The sequence below is a fragment of the Moschus berezovskii genome, chromosome 9, assembly GCF_049115385.1.
Source record: "Moschus berezovskii isolate FMDL1 chromosome 9, NW_MosBer_1.0, whole genome shotgun sequence".
Lineage (NCBI taxonomy): Eukaryota > Metazoa > Chordata > Mammalia > Artiodactyla > Moschidae > Moschus > Moschus berezovskii.
This window is the reverse complement of record NC_142468.1, coordinates 105,351,462-105,369,130: the sequence shown is the minus strand read 5'-3', so window position 1 is coordinate 105,369,130 and position 17,669 is coordinate 105,351,462. Positions and strand designations below refer to the sequence as shown.

Here is a 17,669-nt window from a genome sequence, read left to right as displayed (position 1 = left end):
TTTCTCCATGATCATCGGATGTTGGCAATTTGATCTCTGGTGCCTAAACTACTCTGTATGATACCGTAAATGATGAATAGATGAAATGTATTTTTCAGAATTCATAGAACTGCAGAGAAAATGCGAACTCTAATATAAACTATGGATTTTATTTTAAAATAATGTATCAGTATTGGTTCATCAGTTGTTGCAGATGTACCACACTAATGCAAGATATTAATGGGAAAAGTATGTATATATGATGCGGGGCAGGTGAAACTGTATTTTCTGCTCAACTTTCCTATAAATATAAAGCTACTCTTTAAAAGTCTATAAATATTTCTAAACCACTCTTGAGCTTGGCTCTAAAGAGGAAGAAAAAATGAGATAAGATGTGGAAGGAGAAAGTGACAAAAAGATTTTATTTAAGGTCAAAGAAACATATGCCAAGGGGATGCAATAGGAAGGAAAAAGTTAATGGTTCAGAAGAGAGAAAGGAGTAATGGTCCTTTGTAGGAAAGATGGAATGGAGTCTGATGCACAGATGGAGAAATCAGCTTTTGTAGGAAAAGCATCAGGTCACCCAGTCTCAGGAGAGATGCGGGTATGTGAGTAGATACACAGGTAGCTGTGCTGTGTTGTGTTTAATTGCTCAGTGTTGTGTGATTCTTTGTGACTCCACGGACTGTAGCCCGCCAAGCTCCTTTGTCGTGGGGGGAGGAATACTGGAGTGCTTTGCCATGCCCTCCTCCAGGGGATCCTCCCAACCCAGGTCTCCCGCATTGCGGGCAGATTCTTTACCAGCTGAGCCACAAAGGAAGCCCAAGAATACTGGGGTGGGTAGCCTATCCCTTCTCCAGCGTATCTTCCTGACCCAGGAATCAAACCGGGGTCTCCTGCATTGCAGGCAGATTCTTTACCAACTGAGTTATCAGGGAAGCCGTGATAGAGAGTAGGATTGAGAAGGAGATATTTCAGAAAAGAAAATGCTCTTTTCCATAATACGCATATTTTGCCGTGTGCGTGATTTGTGTTTATTTTAAATCATATTTATATTTATACCAAATCATAAGCATTTTAATTTTGATTATTTTAAAATAAAATATAAAAAATTAATCCCATGCATTTTGGTTCCAGGTTTGTTTTGGATGCTACCCATTCAGTTGGTTAAGCCATTGGCAGAGAGGCAGTACCAGGAGAGGCTTCTGTTATCTTGAGGAGATCTGATAAGTACAGAGTGGCTGTGGATCAACATCTTGACCCTGGTCCTAGGCTAACATGGTGGTATTTTTCAGACAACAGGTGACAAAGGTTGTAGCAAGAACAGCTCTCTTTGTAGTCTAGGTCTCCTGCGCTGTTCTGGGAGTCATCTCTGGATATCCAGCTTATAATCTGTTCTTCCAAACTTTGAAACTGTTTCATAAGCATGTAATTCTCTATATTAAATCATTTTTAAGTGATTAGAATGCAATAGATTTCTGATTGATACACCAAAGAACCGTCAGGATCACACTCAGTGTGAAGTCAATTACAGATGAAATCAATAAACAGTTCAGTTCAGTTCAGCTGCTCAGTCGTGTCTGACTCTTTGCGACCCCATGAATCACAGCACGCCAGGCCTCCCTGTCCATCACCAACTCCCGGAGTTCACTCAAACTCATGTCCACAGAGTCGGTGATGCCATCCAGCCATCTCATTCTCTGTAGTCCCCTTCTCCTCCCGCCCCCCACCTTTCCCAGCATCAGACTCTTTTCCAGTGAGCCAACTCAATAAACAGTTAGGAGTCATAAATATCTGATAGGACTAGTTATGAAGTCATGGCAAAAAAGACAGTGATGTTTCCACAACGTTTTTTATATGAAAATGACCTGCTTTATTTGCCTTCCTCTATGTGATTATTGAAGAAAAATTTAGAGTTTAATTCCTTTCGAAGATGTACGCATAACATTTCCCTTTTAATAATATTTTCAACTCTTTGATGTCTTCAGAATCTTGAGTTTACAGCCCTGAATCCCTTTTGAACCTTACTAGAGAAATTGCTCTGCTGTTTAGAGTGGATTCTTATTGTAATTATTTTAAAATGAAGCTCTTTATATTCACTTCATAACGCTGTCTATGTGCTGGACATTGTCAGTATCTCCAACATGAATGCCAACCGCTTATACAGTCACTTATTACATCCCAGGCAATTTGACCTTTGCTGTGCTCATCAAATATACCAAGTTCATTACTGTCTTCAGATTTTTGCCATACCTGTTCCATCTGCCTGGAAGGCTCTGCCTGCCCATGTTTGCACAGTTGGCATATTCAGTTTATCCAGATATCAGCCAAAACATCACCTCCTTTATTTATTTATTTTTTTTTATTTTTTGTAATTAATTTATTTTTTATTGGAGGCAAATTATTTTACAATATTATATTGGTTGGTTTTGCCATGCATTGACATGAATTCGCCCCGGGTGCACATGAGTTCCCCCTCCTGAACCCCCCTCCCACCTCCCTCTTCCCTTTATCCTCCCTCTGGGTCATCCCCAACATCACCTCCTTTAAAGGACCTACTTCAAGACTAAAAGTAAATTCACTACCCCCATCTCACACTTGCTACCGAATATTTTGCTTTTATTTTTAGTACCTTCAGGGATACATAACTTCTTGAAACTATACTGTTTATTTTCTATGTTATTGGCTGTCTATTTCTACTAGATTGTAACTTCAGAGAACAGTGACTTTACCTGCCTCAGTAGTAGCTCTTCCTCCCAGGGCCTAGTGCAGTCTTGACAAACAGGAGATGATCAATAAAAGTAGTGTTTGGAAAGAGAATACCTTAATTTCACATGAAATTCTCCAGTCATTATTTTCATATTCATTTTTCCCACTTTTTATCAGGCTAAGTGCTGACTAAACAGCCTTTTCACAGATGCTTTTACTTCCTGGTTGCGAAGAGTATAAATCACAGGGTTCAACAGGGGAAAGATCACTGTGTGGAAGAGAGAAACCACCTTGTCAGCTGGGAAGGCTCTGAAGGGGCGGGTGTAGATAAAGATGCCAGGCCCGAACATGAGAAATATAACGATGATGTGGGTGGTGCATGTGGACAGAGCCTTGCTCTTCCCCTCGGAGGAGGAACCATGCACACGGCAGAGGATGACTGCATAGGAGGCCAGAAGCCCCAGGAAACACAGCAGGGTCATCAGGCCACTGTTGAAGACCATCAAGAGCTCCACCACAAAGGTGTCAGTGCAGGCCAGCTTGATGACCAGTGGCACATCACAAAAGAAGTTGTCCAGTCGGTTTGGAACACAGAAGGGCAAGCGCAGGATGAGGGCCACTTGGATAATGGAATGAACAAAGCCTCCAAGCCACAGAGCCAACAGCAAGGCATAGCAGGCTCTAGGGGTCATGACAGTTGAATAGTGTAAAGGACGACAGATGGCGATGTAGCGGTCAAAGGCCATCACGACAAGAAGTAATCCCTCCCCTCCTCCAAGGAAGTGCAAGAAGAAGAGCTGAGTGATGCAGCCTCTATAGGAGATCACCTTCTTCTCAGAGAGGAAGTCCACCAGCATCCTGGGAGCCACAGTGAAGGAGTAGGATGCATCCAGGAAGGCCAGGTTGCCCAGGAAGAAGTAGAGGGGGGCCGTGAGGCCGGGGTCTGACCTGACGGTGAGGATGATGAGGACATTTCCAGGGAGGATGATGAGGTAGAAAAGTAAGACTAGCACAAACACCAGAAGCTGAATATTTTGAGACTGGGTCAGACCAGCAAGGATGAATTCTGTCACCACAGTACTGTTCTCAGTCTCCATCCTGTCTGCCTACGGTACATAAAGAGCAGAGTTTCTTGTTATTATAATTTCTCACATCTAGACTCATGTTGTTGTCTACCTACAAATATCTGACCTATTCACCACTTCAGTTACAGACAATCTTTCAACCCTTTCCAATATCCTGAGGAAACACTGAACGTTTCCCTCCTCTAGATTTAAAACAAACAAATCACCTTCCTCAAAGCTACGGTCTTGTTCCCATTCAGCCATGCGCTTCTCCAGCACTGCGGTCCACTCTCAGGGTCTAGTGTCCGATACCTTCTTGGGATTCCTGCCTTCTTGAGTCATAGGAAAAATTTCCTGATTGAGATATAACAGAACTCCAGATATCAAGATCTTTGCATTTTGGTGGTTGTACTGTGCTTGAAACTTAGCAGCTTGCTTGGAATTACACACTTTTCTCCTCGTCCACCGACACAAACTTTTGTGGAATTCCCATTTTCTGCCTGCTAGCAACTCTCTGCCTTGCTCCCTGTTTTCTCTTATTGTCGTCCTCTGACCTGGTGTCCTTGTATTGCCCTGACTCCAAGCTGGTGACCAGTTTCCAACAATAACTCTACTTTCCTCATACTTTAGAGGTGGGTTCCCACTGTATCCCTGGAGAAGCATTGTTATGTAGCCATTCCATCCTTGAACTACACAACTTCATTGCACTCTCTGAGTCTCAATTCCTTATTGCTGTTGTTCTTCGCAAAGCCATGTCTCGTTTGCAACCCTATGGATTGTAACCTGCCATTTTCTTCTCCAGGGAATCTTCCCAACTTAGGGATCAAACCCACATCTCCTTCTTGGCTGGCAGATTCTTTACTACTAAGCCATCTGGGAAGCTCCCAACTCTTTACTACCTTCTCCCAATCTCCTTCTTTCTCTGATACCAGCATGATGCCCAAGGGAGAGCCTGTCAACAAACAACAGGTCACAATACAAACTTTCCTGGAGACGTTTTCTAAATTAGTTATGTTAACACTGAAAATCACAGCACACAGGGGAGGAAAAGAGCAGTAAGATCCTAGAGTCTCATCCATTCCTTTCAAGACGAGAGAACTAAAGCTCCTGTGGGAGCAGCACTTAAGTTTAGAGTGGGTTTTCTTTACTGTTACGGTTAGTAGAAGAATGTAAGTATGTACTATTTGGTTGAAATATATAAAGAAATTATTAGCACACATTTAATCAATGAATGCTCTTTTTCATATACTTGAATAACTAAAATAAGCTTAGAAGCTTAATACTGTATAATTAAAAGAACACTAGTCATTGCAGGAGAGGGGAATCCAGTTTTAATGCTCAGTTTGTTTAGCTGTGTAGGCTCATTCCAGAAAGGTCAATGTGATGATCCAATGAAGAGTGATAATAAAATAGCATAAATATGTATTACATGTATACACTTATGAATATATATGCACATATCACTGGCTTTAAATTTTATATTTTCAAAATCCTGCATTTAATATGTATTATATATTAATATAATGGTATATAAACTTTATAAATATATACACATATATTTATGGCACATGCTCAAAAAAATTTTGTTGTCGAAATAAAATGTTTTTAAACATGAAAATTGCTAATCTACAGAAAAATACAATGTAATATATATTCATATTCTGCATAATATTTAGTAAGCACAGTTGTCTTAAGTTCTGTGAAATATTGGATATAAAGAGGAGGATAAAAACCTTGAAAGACAAAGCTAATGACTCAGTACTTAGAAAAGAAAGATAGATGTGAATAAAAAAAGAAAAACAAAGAAAAGTGAAAAAAACAGTAAGTCTATACAGTGCATTGTACATATTTTAGGAACATTAGAAATATCTGTTTTAAGTCTCTCTAGAGCTGAATACAATGGCTAATATACAGGTGTCATGACTACAGATGAAATTTATTAAAGTCTTATTTTAAAATATCAGCATAAATATGTATACAAACACCGCATACACGTGCACACATCCACATTCACACATGCACACACAGACACACACAGGGGCAAAATGGGACCCACATAGAATTATAATACAAAATAGTTTGCACACTCTCAAAATTGTAATAAAAATATTTGGTAACTTCTGAGCTTGCTTCTTAACTTTTCTCCGCCTTAGACAAACACCTATCTCAACATTCATTCCATCATCGGCCTATAAAAATACATCCAGGAAAACCAGGAATATAAGTGAAGAGCCCCTTCTACTTATTCTTAGGCTTTGTGCATCTCACAAACTCACTCAGAATTGGTCATTTTATGATGTGTCTGTGTTTGATGATGTCTTAAGACATGAGAGGATTTCTGAAGGTTTCTTTGATTGAGGGTTATAGGTTCTTCCGCTCTGCCTATTTCCTATCATTCATCTTGCCTTTTTCACTGTTTCCCAGCAGACAGGATTCCACAGTACCTGACACATTTCATCCATTTTCTTTCCTTGCCTTATTTTCATCTATATATTTTCTGGATCTATTATTCTGAAATTGTGGCTGGCATAGAACCAGAGACTATGTATCAGATGAACATTCTTCTAGGTAAGATAAAATACAATTGTGAAAAATATCCTACAAAATATAGCCCTTTTCAGAATCAAATAGTCTATGTTAGCCAGATTAGTGGGGAAAGTGTGGTCAGAAGAGGCTCAAGAAATCTAAATTCTCACCACTATATCCTTAATCTTCCTTGGCACTTCAGCTAATTAAGAGCTGTGTCCAACTCTGGCAGTGATGATACAGCAGAGGAATAGGAAGGCCAAGGGGACAGCCTCCCTCACTCTTAGGGCAGAGACACAAACAGCATCAGGCAACGCTGTGCCTGCCTGGAGGGCAAACTGTGGTCAGACCAGCTCCCGGAGCCAGGCAGAGAGAGCTTACTTCCCCATCTCTTTGAAACATTCCTCCATGTTTCCTTCCTTATTCTCTTTTCTCTTTCTCTCTCCTTTCAAAAGGAATCTCATTGCTGTCATTCCAATGGAATGAATATATTTAATAAAGTGTCCAAAATTTTGAGCACAATGTCTGTAAGCATAATGGTTAAAGCTTATAAATTAAATGCAAATTAACTTTTTACATATTACAAAAAATGTGAATTAGGTTAAAAACATCACCAAATATGTGATTGATACTGGCGCTGATGATGAATATACAAAGCACTAAACAAGTGTATGGGTCTTCAGCCAAGAAATCCATTCATTAATAAAATATCTAATGGACAGTGGCGATATGAGGATCAAAACTGAGGTGATGATGGTAATAATAACTCATGCAAGTAAGTTCAAATCAAAACTAGCCCTTCAAATATTTTATTAAAATAAATATTATTATATAAATGTGTCTAATGAAAGGGATATTGCACTAGAGCCTTTGTCAGTGTCTTTAGGATGAACCCTGGGTGATGGTAGCTATACAAATCCAAATGTCTCATTCAGCGAAGCAACTAAAGATTAAATAGCTTTCATGTAAAGTTCCCAATGCAGTCAGCTGTTCGTGCATCAAGATTTTCTCAGTTTCACAACTTCCTGTCTAACCATCAAAGTCCTATGTTGATGAATAATAGAATAGGGAACGGTTGAAACTATTAAATATGTTGAGTATGGAAAGTAAGAGATCTGGGCTAATGTTCTGCAAAACAAATAAAATCTTTAAATTATTTCTCTGGAGCCTTAGCCTTTTCATCTCTCTATCTTTCATCTAAGTTTAAAAAGAAAAGAAAATATATCAGTAATTTGCATGCTTGTTGGGTTTTTTTTCCTTTTTAAAACATTTTATTTTATATTTGCATATAGCTGATTGACAATATTGTGATAGTTTCAGGTGAACAGCAAAGCAACTCAGCCGTAGTTATATACATACATATTCCATTTATCCCCAAACTGCACTCCCATCCAGCCTACCACATAACATTGAACAGAGTTCCCTGCACCATACCATAGGATCTTGTTGGTTATCAATTTTAAATATGTTCCTTGGTTTTAAAGCACATTTCAATTCTCTGAAAGCTGCTGATCATTTCAATTATGGTAATAGAATTAAAATGTCCACCATTAAAGTATTTCTAAGCATCAAGAAGAGATGGAAGTCTATTGGGGAGAGGGTAGAAAATGCCACACTCATGAATTCAGACCTAAGCCTCGGACCATTCCTGCTCAAATTCTGACCTCTACTCCATTGCATTCCAAGGCAGCTGATGAACCAGTAGAATAGCTACAGTATTTTTTCTATTGTCCTCATATTGTTTCTCATAAACATGAGTAGTTCCCAAACTCCAGAAATTTGAAACTCCAAGTTGTATGTTGCTCTCACAATGTTGCCAACATCCACATTCCCATAAAACATTAACTGACCATCCTTGTCATTGTTCATAAATATTTGTCATCACATAGAAAACATTAGATTTTGAAATCTCCTCGAACTCTTTATGATGCACTGGAGAAAGTGCTTTGGAGATTTGAGACTGCCACAACCCTGCTGACTATCTCCAAAGCGAGTTATTATGTCAACTAAATTTGGCAAAGAAAATACCAAAGCTTTGTAAAGGGCAAATATTTCAGAATATGTCATCTAATGCCCCAGGGGGTTAATCCTGAATTCTAACACCAAAATCCTATTAGTGACTGAGATAATACAACTCTGTTGGAACCCTGTTAGTTAGGTCAAAAGTAAATAGAAAGTTAGGAAAAGTTTATTTTCATCTTAAAATAAAACCAAAAAGAGAAAAAGTGTAAATAAATGATGAGAGATTGTTGATATATATACCGAGGAAGCAAGTAAGAGTCAAGATGAGGGTGAGGCAGGTGAGGTATTGCCTCTGGCACAAAATTTATCCTGATACCAAATGCCTTAGTAATCCAGATGAATGCTATTTTAATGCAATATTTAAAAGTCAAAGTTAGTGTAGAAGCTATGAACAGAATATCACTTTTTTACAATAAAGCCATCAACATTACAGATTTTTTTCTTGTGCCTCAGGTTCCAATATGGCTCAAAATGATGCTATTACTAATTCAGACTTTATCTAAATTTAGTATTTATTTTATCATGGTTTTTAAATTACTTTTTATTTTTTAAAATATTGATTAGACCCAAAAATAATATTCTTAATAAGTCAGACAAAGAAAGACAAATATTGCATGATATCACTTATATGTGGAATGTAAAAAAGTATTACAAATGAATGTATATGCCAGAGATAGACTCAAGATATAGAATATAAACTAGTGCTCACCAAAGGTGGGAGGAAAGAGAAAAGGCACATTAGTGGTATGGATTAAGAGATACAAACTGTTATGTACAAAATAGATAAGCAATAAGAATATATTGCACAGCACAAGGAATTATAGCCATTATATTGTAATAACTTTTAATGGAGTATAATCTATAAAGGAAATCAACTGAATATTCAGTAGAAAGACTGATGGTGAAGCTGAAGCTCCAATAATTTGCCACCTGATACAAAAAGCCAACTCATTGGAAAATACCATGATGCTGGGAAAGATTGAGGACAGGAGGAGAAGGGGGCAACAGAGGAATAATTGGTTGGATGGCATCATCGACTCAATGGACATGAGTTTGAGCAAACTCCAGGAGAGAGTGAAGGACAGGGAAGTCTGGCGTGCTGTAGTTCATGGGGTCATGAACAGTCAGACACAACTTAGCGACTGAACAACAAATCTATAAAGACACTGAATATATAACATTGCAAGTGAACTCTTCTTCAATATAAAACATATACATAGAAGATAAATAATAATATCTAACTATACTTTGCCTAGTGTTTCAGAGAGTTAACTCCTTTTCTCCTATATAACAGGTAGAATGGGGATCTAATCTTTCAGATTCTTTCAAAGGGTCATTGAGCTGGAGCTTGAAATCATCTTTAATTATATGGAATTTAGCCAAGAGTAGTTTTACCTTCAGTATCTTGCCACTGCTACCGAAGAAGCTATATCTTCAATTTTGCCAGAACTGAAATGAGTTTGAGCCACAATTCTCCTAGTTTTGTTGCCCTTATGACAATTCTGTAGGCATCAACGTCAAGTACCATAATGATGGCTGAGAATATGCATCAGGCAATGTGAAGTGAAAGTCCCTCAGTCGTGTCCAGCTCTTTGCAGCCCCATGAACCGCAGAATAGCAGGCCTCCCTGTCCATCACCAACTCCTGGAGTCCACCCAAACCCATGTCCCTCGAGTCGATGATGCCAGCCAACCATCTCATCCTCTGTCGTCCCCTTCTCCTCCTGCCCTCAATCTTTCCCAGCATCAGGGTCTTTTCCAATGAGTCAGCTCTTCGCATCAGGTGGCCAGAGTATTGGAGTTTCAGCTTCAGCATCAGTCCTTCCAATGAACACCCAGGAATGATCTCCTTTAGGATGGACTGGTTGGATCTCCTTGCAGTCCAAGGGACTCTCAAGAGTCTTCTCCAGCACCACAGTTCAAAAGCATCAATTCTTCGGCGATCAGCTTTCTTCACAGTCCAAATCTCACATCCATACATGGCCACTGGAAAAACCATAGCCTTGACTAGATGGAACTTTGTTTGCAAAGTAATGTCTCTGCTTTTTAATATGTTGTCTAAGTTGGTCATAACTTTCCTTCCAAGGAGTAAGCGTCTTTTAATTTCATTGCTGCAATCGCCATCTGCAGTGATTTTGGAGTCCAGAAAAATAAAGTCAGCCACTGTTTCAACCGTTTCCCCATCTATCTGCCATGAAGCGATGGGACTGGATGCCATGATCTTACTTTTCTGAATGTTGAGCTTTACGCCAACTTTTTCACTCTCCTCTTTCACCTTCATCAAGAGGCTCTTTAGTTCTTCTTCACTTTCTGCCATAAGGGTGGTGTCATCTGCATATCTGAGGTTATTGATATTTCTCCCGGCAATCTTGATTCCAGCTTGTGCTTCATCCAGACCAGCGTTCCTCATGATGTACTCTGCATGTAAGTTAAATAAGCAGGGTGACAATATACAACCTTGATGTAGTCCTTTTCCAATTTGGAACCAGTCTGTTGTTCCATGTCCAGTTCTAACTGTTGCTTCCTGACCTGCATACAGGTTTCTCAAGAGGCAGGTCAGGTGGTCTAGTATTCCCATCTCTTGAAGAATTTTCCACAGTTTATTGTGATCCACACAGTCAAAGGTTTTGGCAGAGTCAATAAAGCAGAAATAAATGTTTTTCTGGAACTCTTGCTTTTTTGATGATCCATCGGATGTTGGGAATTTGATCTCTGGTTGCTCTGCCTTTTCTGAAACCAGCTTAAACATCTGGAAGTTCAAGGTTCACGTATTGCTGAAGCCTGGCTTGGAGAATATAAGCATTACTTTACTAGCGTGTGAGATGAGTGAATTAATTTCTCGTTTATATAAATTTCCTTAACAGTATTTTTACTTTAATTTTATGCATGGATGGTCCTTTATACCATCCTGAGTTAAGGAGGAAACCTCTGTAATTATGCAGACACGAACTCACACATCCACATGGAATGGGCAGATTTTCATCACTCTTTGCCTTTTGGCCATACATATATTTTTTAACATGTCAAATGCAACCGTTTTTCTTTTCATTTTCTATTTTAATGTCAACTTGTCTTCTCACCTCTAAGATTATAAAACTATTATCCTGTGTTTTACAAGTATTTTTTGCATTGCTTCATTTTTTTTTGCAAAGAAGCTGTGAACATACTAACAGGTTCTTCTAGGATTATCGCATTTAGATTTCCAAATTCTGATTATCAAAAGTACTCATGTATCACTTGAATTGAGAAAAAATAACTGAAAAGAGAAGAAATAACATGAAATAGCCTGTATCATTCTCGTGATTCCACACCATGGTTAATTAATGTGTTCCTTTTAGTTAGACGCTGGCAAAGTGGCTTCTGTTATCCCAATTGCCTCATTACTGCATGGATAGATCATTCAGCAGATTGATTTTATAGTGCACTTATGGAAATCACTTATGGATGCTCAGAATTAAAAAATTGTCTTCCAGTCCTTAAAAGATTTTATAACTACCTAACTTCTTATATTAAAGCCTATTTTAGGTGACAACAGAGATTTATGTAATCTCCAACAAAATCAATAATACTAAATAACACATGTACACCCAGGGTGGATTCATGTCAATGTATGGCAAAACCAACCAATATAATATTGTAAAGTAATTAGCCTCCAATAAAAAAAATAAAAAAATAAATAACTATCATTGCAATAATCAGATGGAAATCAATTGAGAATAAGTTTTAACATCCAGGGAAGATTTGTAAAACCCGTTAATCATAATCAGGAAGCTCTGAAAACAATCAAGTGAAATAATTTCATGACATTTTTTTCCATAAGATCAATTATTTTCTTTTCTTATCATGGTGCCACATTTGGGTGAAGGAGGAAAATATATGTATTTCAAGAATATCAGGCTTTTAAATTGTTCAAAACAGGACTGTAACATAACATATGACTTGTGATGATTCCTTGTCTTTAATGGTCTTTGCCCAGAATCTTGATAATGTTGTCCTAAATCATAAAAGAACAATTGTGAATGCATCACTCACCTGCTTAAAATATTAAGATTAATTCTTACTTCAAATAGAATAGAATAAAACATTTTTTGGTGTAAAAAGCATTATTTATATGACATTATAGCCATAAATAATTTAAGAACTAAATCTCTCACACTTATTCCTTACTCCAACCAGGCTGGTGTTTCCTTTATGTTCTTGAATAACAAAGCATGTTTGTTTTCTTGTTACTATAACTTTCCCTCACTGACTACAATGGTACCTGACAATGGGAAGCACTCAATGAAAAACAATATTTTTTAAATAAGTGAATGATTTTCAGCCAGAATTTCCCCTTCATGACTTCTTATTATAAAATCCACTCAACAAACCATGCGTTGACTCAATATCCTCCTCATGGAAGCTTTTACTTCCTGGTTGCGAAGGGTATAAATCACAGGATTCATCAAAGGAAAGATCACTGTGTGGAAAAAGGAAACAACCTTGTCTGCTGATAAGGCTGTGAAGGGACGAGTGTAGATAAAGATGCCAGGCCCAAACATGAGAAATATAATGATGATGTGGGTGGTGCATGTGGACAGAGCCTTCCTCTTCCCCTCGGAGGAGGAACCATGCACATGGCAGAGGATGACTGCGTAGGAGGCCAGAAGCCCCAGGAAACACAGCAGGGTCCTCAGGCCACTGTTGAAGACCATCAGGAGCTCCACCACAAAGGTGTCAGTGCAGGCCAGCTTGATGACCTGCGGCACATCACAGAAGAAGTTGTCCAAGTGGTTTGGACCACAGAAGGGCAAGCGCAGGATGAGGGCCACTTGGATAATGGAATGAACAAAGCCTCCAAACGACTGAGCCAACAACAAGGCATAGCAGGCTCTAGGGGTCATGACAGTTGAATAGTGTAAAGGACGACAGATGGCAATATAGCGGTCAAAGGCCATCACGAGAAGGAGTAATCCCTCCCCTCCTCCAAGGAAGTGCAAGAAGAAGAGCTGAGTGATGCAGCCTCTATAGGAGATCACCTTCTTCTCAGAGAGGAAGTCCACCAGCATCCTGGGAGCCACAGTGAAGGAGTAGGATGCATCCAGGAAGGCCAGGTTGCCCAGGAAGAAGTAGAGGGGGGCCGTGAGGCCGGGGTCTGACCTGACGGTGAGGATGATGAGGACATTTCCAGGGAGGATGATGAGGTAGAAAAGTAAGACTAGCACAAACACCAGAAGCTGAATATTTTGAGACTGGGTCAGACCAGCAAGGATGAATTCTGTCACCACAGTACTGTTCTCTCGCTCCATGTTCTCTGCCTGTAGTACATAAAGCAGCAGAGTTTATTGTTATTACAATTTCTTACATCTAGACTTGGATTGTTCTCTAAGTAAAAATATCTGAAAAATTCATCACTTCAGTTATAAACAATATGTCTTAAGAAATTTTTTGGAACATGTACAAAGAGACACAAAAACCTTGACAAAATGCTAGTGACTTAGCCACCAGTAAAGAAGGACACAAAGAGAGAGGCATGAGTGAAAAATAAGAGGAACATAATACAAAGGAAAAAACAAAAAAACAAAACAATATGTACAGTGGTTTGTTATGGTACATATTTTAAGAAATATTAAAAATATCTGCTTTACATCTCTCAAGAAGTGAATGGAATGACTAATATACAGGTACTACCATCCACAGATGAAATTTTTGAAAATCTTCCTTTAAAATGTCAGCATACATATGTATAGAAACACTCATGCATGCACACACACACACACAGAGCCAAAGTGAGACTTAAAATTGCGATAAAAAATATCTTGTATGGCCTCCAATTAGCCTCTCTGCTTACTTCTTGTCTCTACTTCCACAGACACTTATCTACTTATTCATTCCATCTCCTGTCTATAAAAATACACCCAAGAAACCCAGGAGTGTAGTGAAGAGTTCCCTCTATTTCCTCTTCGGTTCACTGCATCCCACAAGCTCACTCAGAGTTGATGTGAGTGATGTGTCATTTCATGATGTGTCAGCATTTGATGGTATCCCTAAGACATCAGAAGATTTTGAAGGTTTTTATAATTGAGAGTTACAGGCTCTTCCACTCTGCCTATTTCTTGTAATCTCTGCTTTTTCATTGTTTTCCAACAAAAGGATTCCATGCTGCCTGACATACTCGATCCATTCCCTTCCCATATCCTGTTCTTGTCTATGTATTTTCCTGACTGTGATTCTGAAACGGTGCTTCACATCAATCCAGAGAGTATGTATCAGGTGAACATTTCTCTAAGTAAAATAAAATACATTTCCAAAAAAAAAAGGCATACAAATTATGACCATCATCAGAATCAAAAATTATATGTTACCCACATTAGTGGGAAAACTGTTGTCAGGCTGAGGGTGCCCCTGGTGGTTCAGTGGTAAAGAATCTGTCTACCAATGCAGGAGACATGAGTTTGATCCCTGGTCCAACATGCTGCTGTGCATCTAAGCCCATGTACCACAGCTACTGAGCCTGTGCTCTAGAGCCTAAGTACTGCAACTACTGAGCCTACATGTCACAACTACTGAAGCCCAAATACCCTAGAGCCTATACTCCACAGCAAGAGAAGTCACCACGGTGAGGAGCCCATGCACCTCCCTTAACTCAAGCAGAGTAGACCCTGCTTGCCGCAGCTAGAGAAAAGCCCACACAGCAATGAAGACTTCACACAGCCAAAAATAAATAAATAAATAAAATTATTTTAAAAAGAGCACAAGAATCTTGAAAAAATGTATTTAAAAAACTAAAAAAGGAAGAGTCTGAAAGAGAAATCTAAATTCTCACCACTATATCCTTAATCTCCCTTAGCACGTCAGCTAATTAAGAGACGCATCAGACTCTGACAGTGATGACACGGTGGAGGAACAGGAGGCCAGGAGGCAGCCTCCTGCACTCTTTGGGAAGAGACACAGTCATCACCAGGCAGCGCTGTGCCTGCCTTGAGGGCGAACTGTGGTCAGACCAGCTCCCGGAGCAGAGCACTCCCCGTCTTTGAACATTTCTTCCTGCTTCCTTTCTCAGTTTCTCTCTTTTGTCTTTCTCTCCCCTATTACTCATCAAGAAGCCTTTAATTTCCTAATTTATTTTATGAGCTCGATTGTGGTTTGTTTTTCCCCTGTTAATTTATTGCCTCTCATTTTCTCCTAATTTTCTTTCCCATTTTATTTTGTTTTCTTTAAATCTCACTCTTTATCATTTTCTCTTCTTTCTCCCATTCTTTTACTCAGATCCTTTCACCCTGAAATGTGTTCACTCTCTCCACTTCTCATGTTCATTGTTACCCCATTATGGGTCATGCCTGTCTTGCTATTTTATTTTAAAGAGCATCACTGTTGTTTCCTTTCAAGCAAGAATGAGCAATGTGTATGCTCTCCATCATCTTCCATTCTAAACATTTGGTCTACAAAAGAATACTTCAATATGGAGTACTAACCATTTTCCCAGATTGCCGGAAGAAATATCAATAACTTCAGATATGCAGATGACACCACTCTTATGGCAGAAAGCAAAGAACGAAAGAGCCTCTTGATGAAAGTGGAAGAGGAGAGTGAAAAAGTTGGCTTAAAGCTCAAATTCAGAAATCTAAGGTCATGGCATCCGGTCCCATCACTTCATGGGAAATAGATGGGGAAATAGTGGAAACAGTGGCAGACTTTATTTTTTTGAGCTCCAAAATCACTGCAGATGGTGACTCCAGCCATGAAATTAAGACTCTTACTCCTTGGAAGAAAAGTTACAACCATCCTAGACAGCATATTAAAAAGCAGAGACATTACTTTGCCAACAAAGGTCCGTCTAATCAAGGCTGTGGTTTTTCCAGTAATAATGTATGGATGTGAGAGTTGGACTGTGAAGAAAGCTGAGCCCCAAAGAATGATGCTTTTGAACTGTGGTGCTGGAGAAGACTCTTGAGAGTCCCTTGGACTGCAAGGAGATCCAACCAGTCCATTCTCAAGGAGATCAGTCCTGGGTGTTCATTGGAAGGACTGAAACTGAAAACTCCAATACTCTGGCCACCTGATGCGAAAAACTGACTCACTGGAAAAGTCCCTGATGCTGGGATGGATTGGGGGCAGGAGGAGACGGGGCGACAGAGGGTGAGATGGCTGGATGGCATCACCGACTCAATGGACATGAGTTTGAGTGAACTCCGGAAGTTGGTGATGGACAGGGAGGCCTGCAGTCCATAGGGTCGCAAAGAGTCGGACATGACTGAGTGACTGAACTGAACTGAACTAACCATTTCCTCTTGAAAGAAGAAATTTATTTTCAATTTACCAAACTTGAACCACTCATTAATTACTATCCATTTCCTCATATATTTATTCTGCATATAAATGAACCTGATACAAAAAGTTGATTAAGAAAAATAAAATCTCATTACTATCATTCTAATGAAATGAATATATTTAACAATATTTTCAAAACTTTGAGTTTTGGAAACTCAACATCTGTCATCATATTGATTGAAGCTTGTAAATTATTTAAACATATATTAACAAGTTTACATATTCTGAAAAATGTCACTTAGGTGACATGATCAAATGTTTAATTGATACTTATGCTAATAATGAATATATAAACAATCAAACAAATGAATGCACCTTTAACAAGGAATTCCCTCATCAATAGAACACATTGGTTATTTAAATTACCTTTAATATCCTTCAAATGCTAGCTTTCTAGACAATGTCCTAACTGAATTTGATTTGGAATCATTTTATCTGATTATGATGACTCTGCTCAGCAATTCACTAACTCTTCACCTTGGACAAGTCACTTAGATTTCAGAAGTCTGAATTTTCATTCAAGAAATAGAATAATATGTTGACTCTTTCTGACAGGGTTTAAATATCAGAATCAGATTGAGCTGACGATTGTAGTTATAGCTCATTTAAGTAAGTTTAAAGAAGAGCTAAAAACCTGGAAAATATTTAGACATTAAATGGTACCTCCAATGAATGGACACATTGCCACTAGAGCCTCTGTAAATGTCTTTAGGATGAACCCTGGGTGATGGCAGCTGCACAAATCTGAGTGATAAATAGAGATAAGAAACTGTGGAGGTGAAAAAGACTTCATATAAAATATTCTCAATGTCATCAGTTGTTTTTACAGGAAACTATTCTCTGTTTCACAACTTTCCATCTAACCATCAAAATCCTGTGTTGAAAAATAACAGAACCACAGGCAACACAAGAAGCTCTCATATATGTTGAGCATAGAAACTAAGATCTGGGCTAATGTTCTGCAAAACATAAAATCTGTGAAGCTTTTCTCTGGAACCCTTGGCCTACCCTCTTTGCATCTTCTTCATCTGTACTTTAAAAAGAAAAAAATATGTATCAG

The 17,669-nt window shown here is 38.7% G+C and overlaps 2 protein-coding genes across 2 annotated transcripts; both read right to left on the bottom strand.

Moving 5' to 3' along the window:
* Positions 1-2,861: 2,861 nt before the first annotated feature.
* Positions 2,862-3,788, bottom strand: LOC148776928 (olfactory receptor 4N2-like). Its single transcript, XM_088840424.1, has one exon. It carries the CDS (start codon positions 3,783-3,785, stop codon positions 2,862-2,864), a length of 924 nt encoding a protein of 307 aa, XP_088696550.1. The 5' UTR covers positions 3,786-3,788.
* Positions 3,789-12,660: 8,872 nt separating this feature from the next.
* Positions 12,661-13,593, bottom strand: LOC148776927 (olfactory receptor 4N2-like). Its single transcript, XM_088840423.1, has one exon. It carries the CDS (start codon positions 13,585-13,587, stop codon positions 12,661-12,663), a length of 927 nt encoding a protein of 308 aa, XP_088696549.1. The 5' UTR covers positions 13,588-13,593.
* Positions 13,594-17,669: the final 4,076 nt, after the last annotated feature.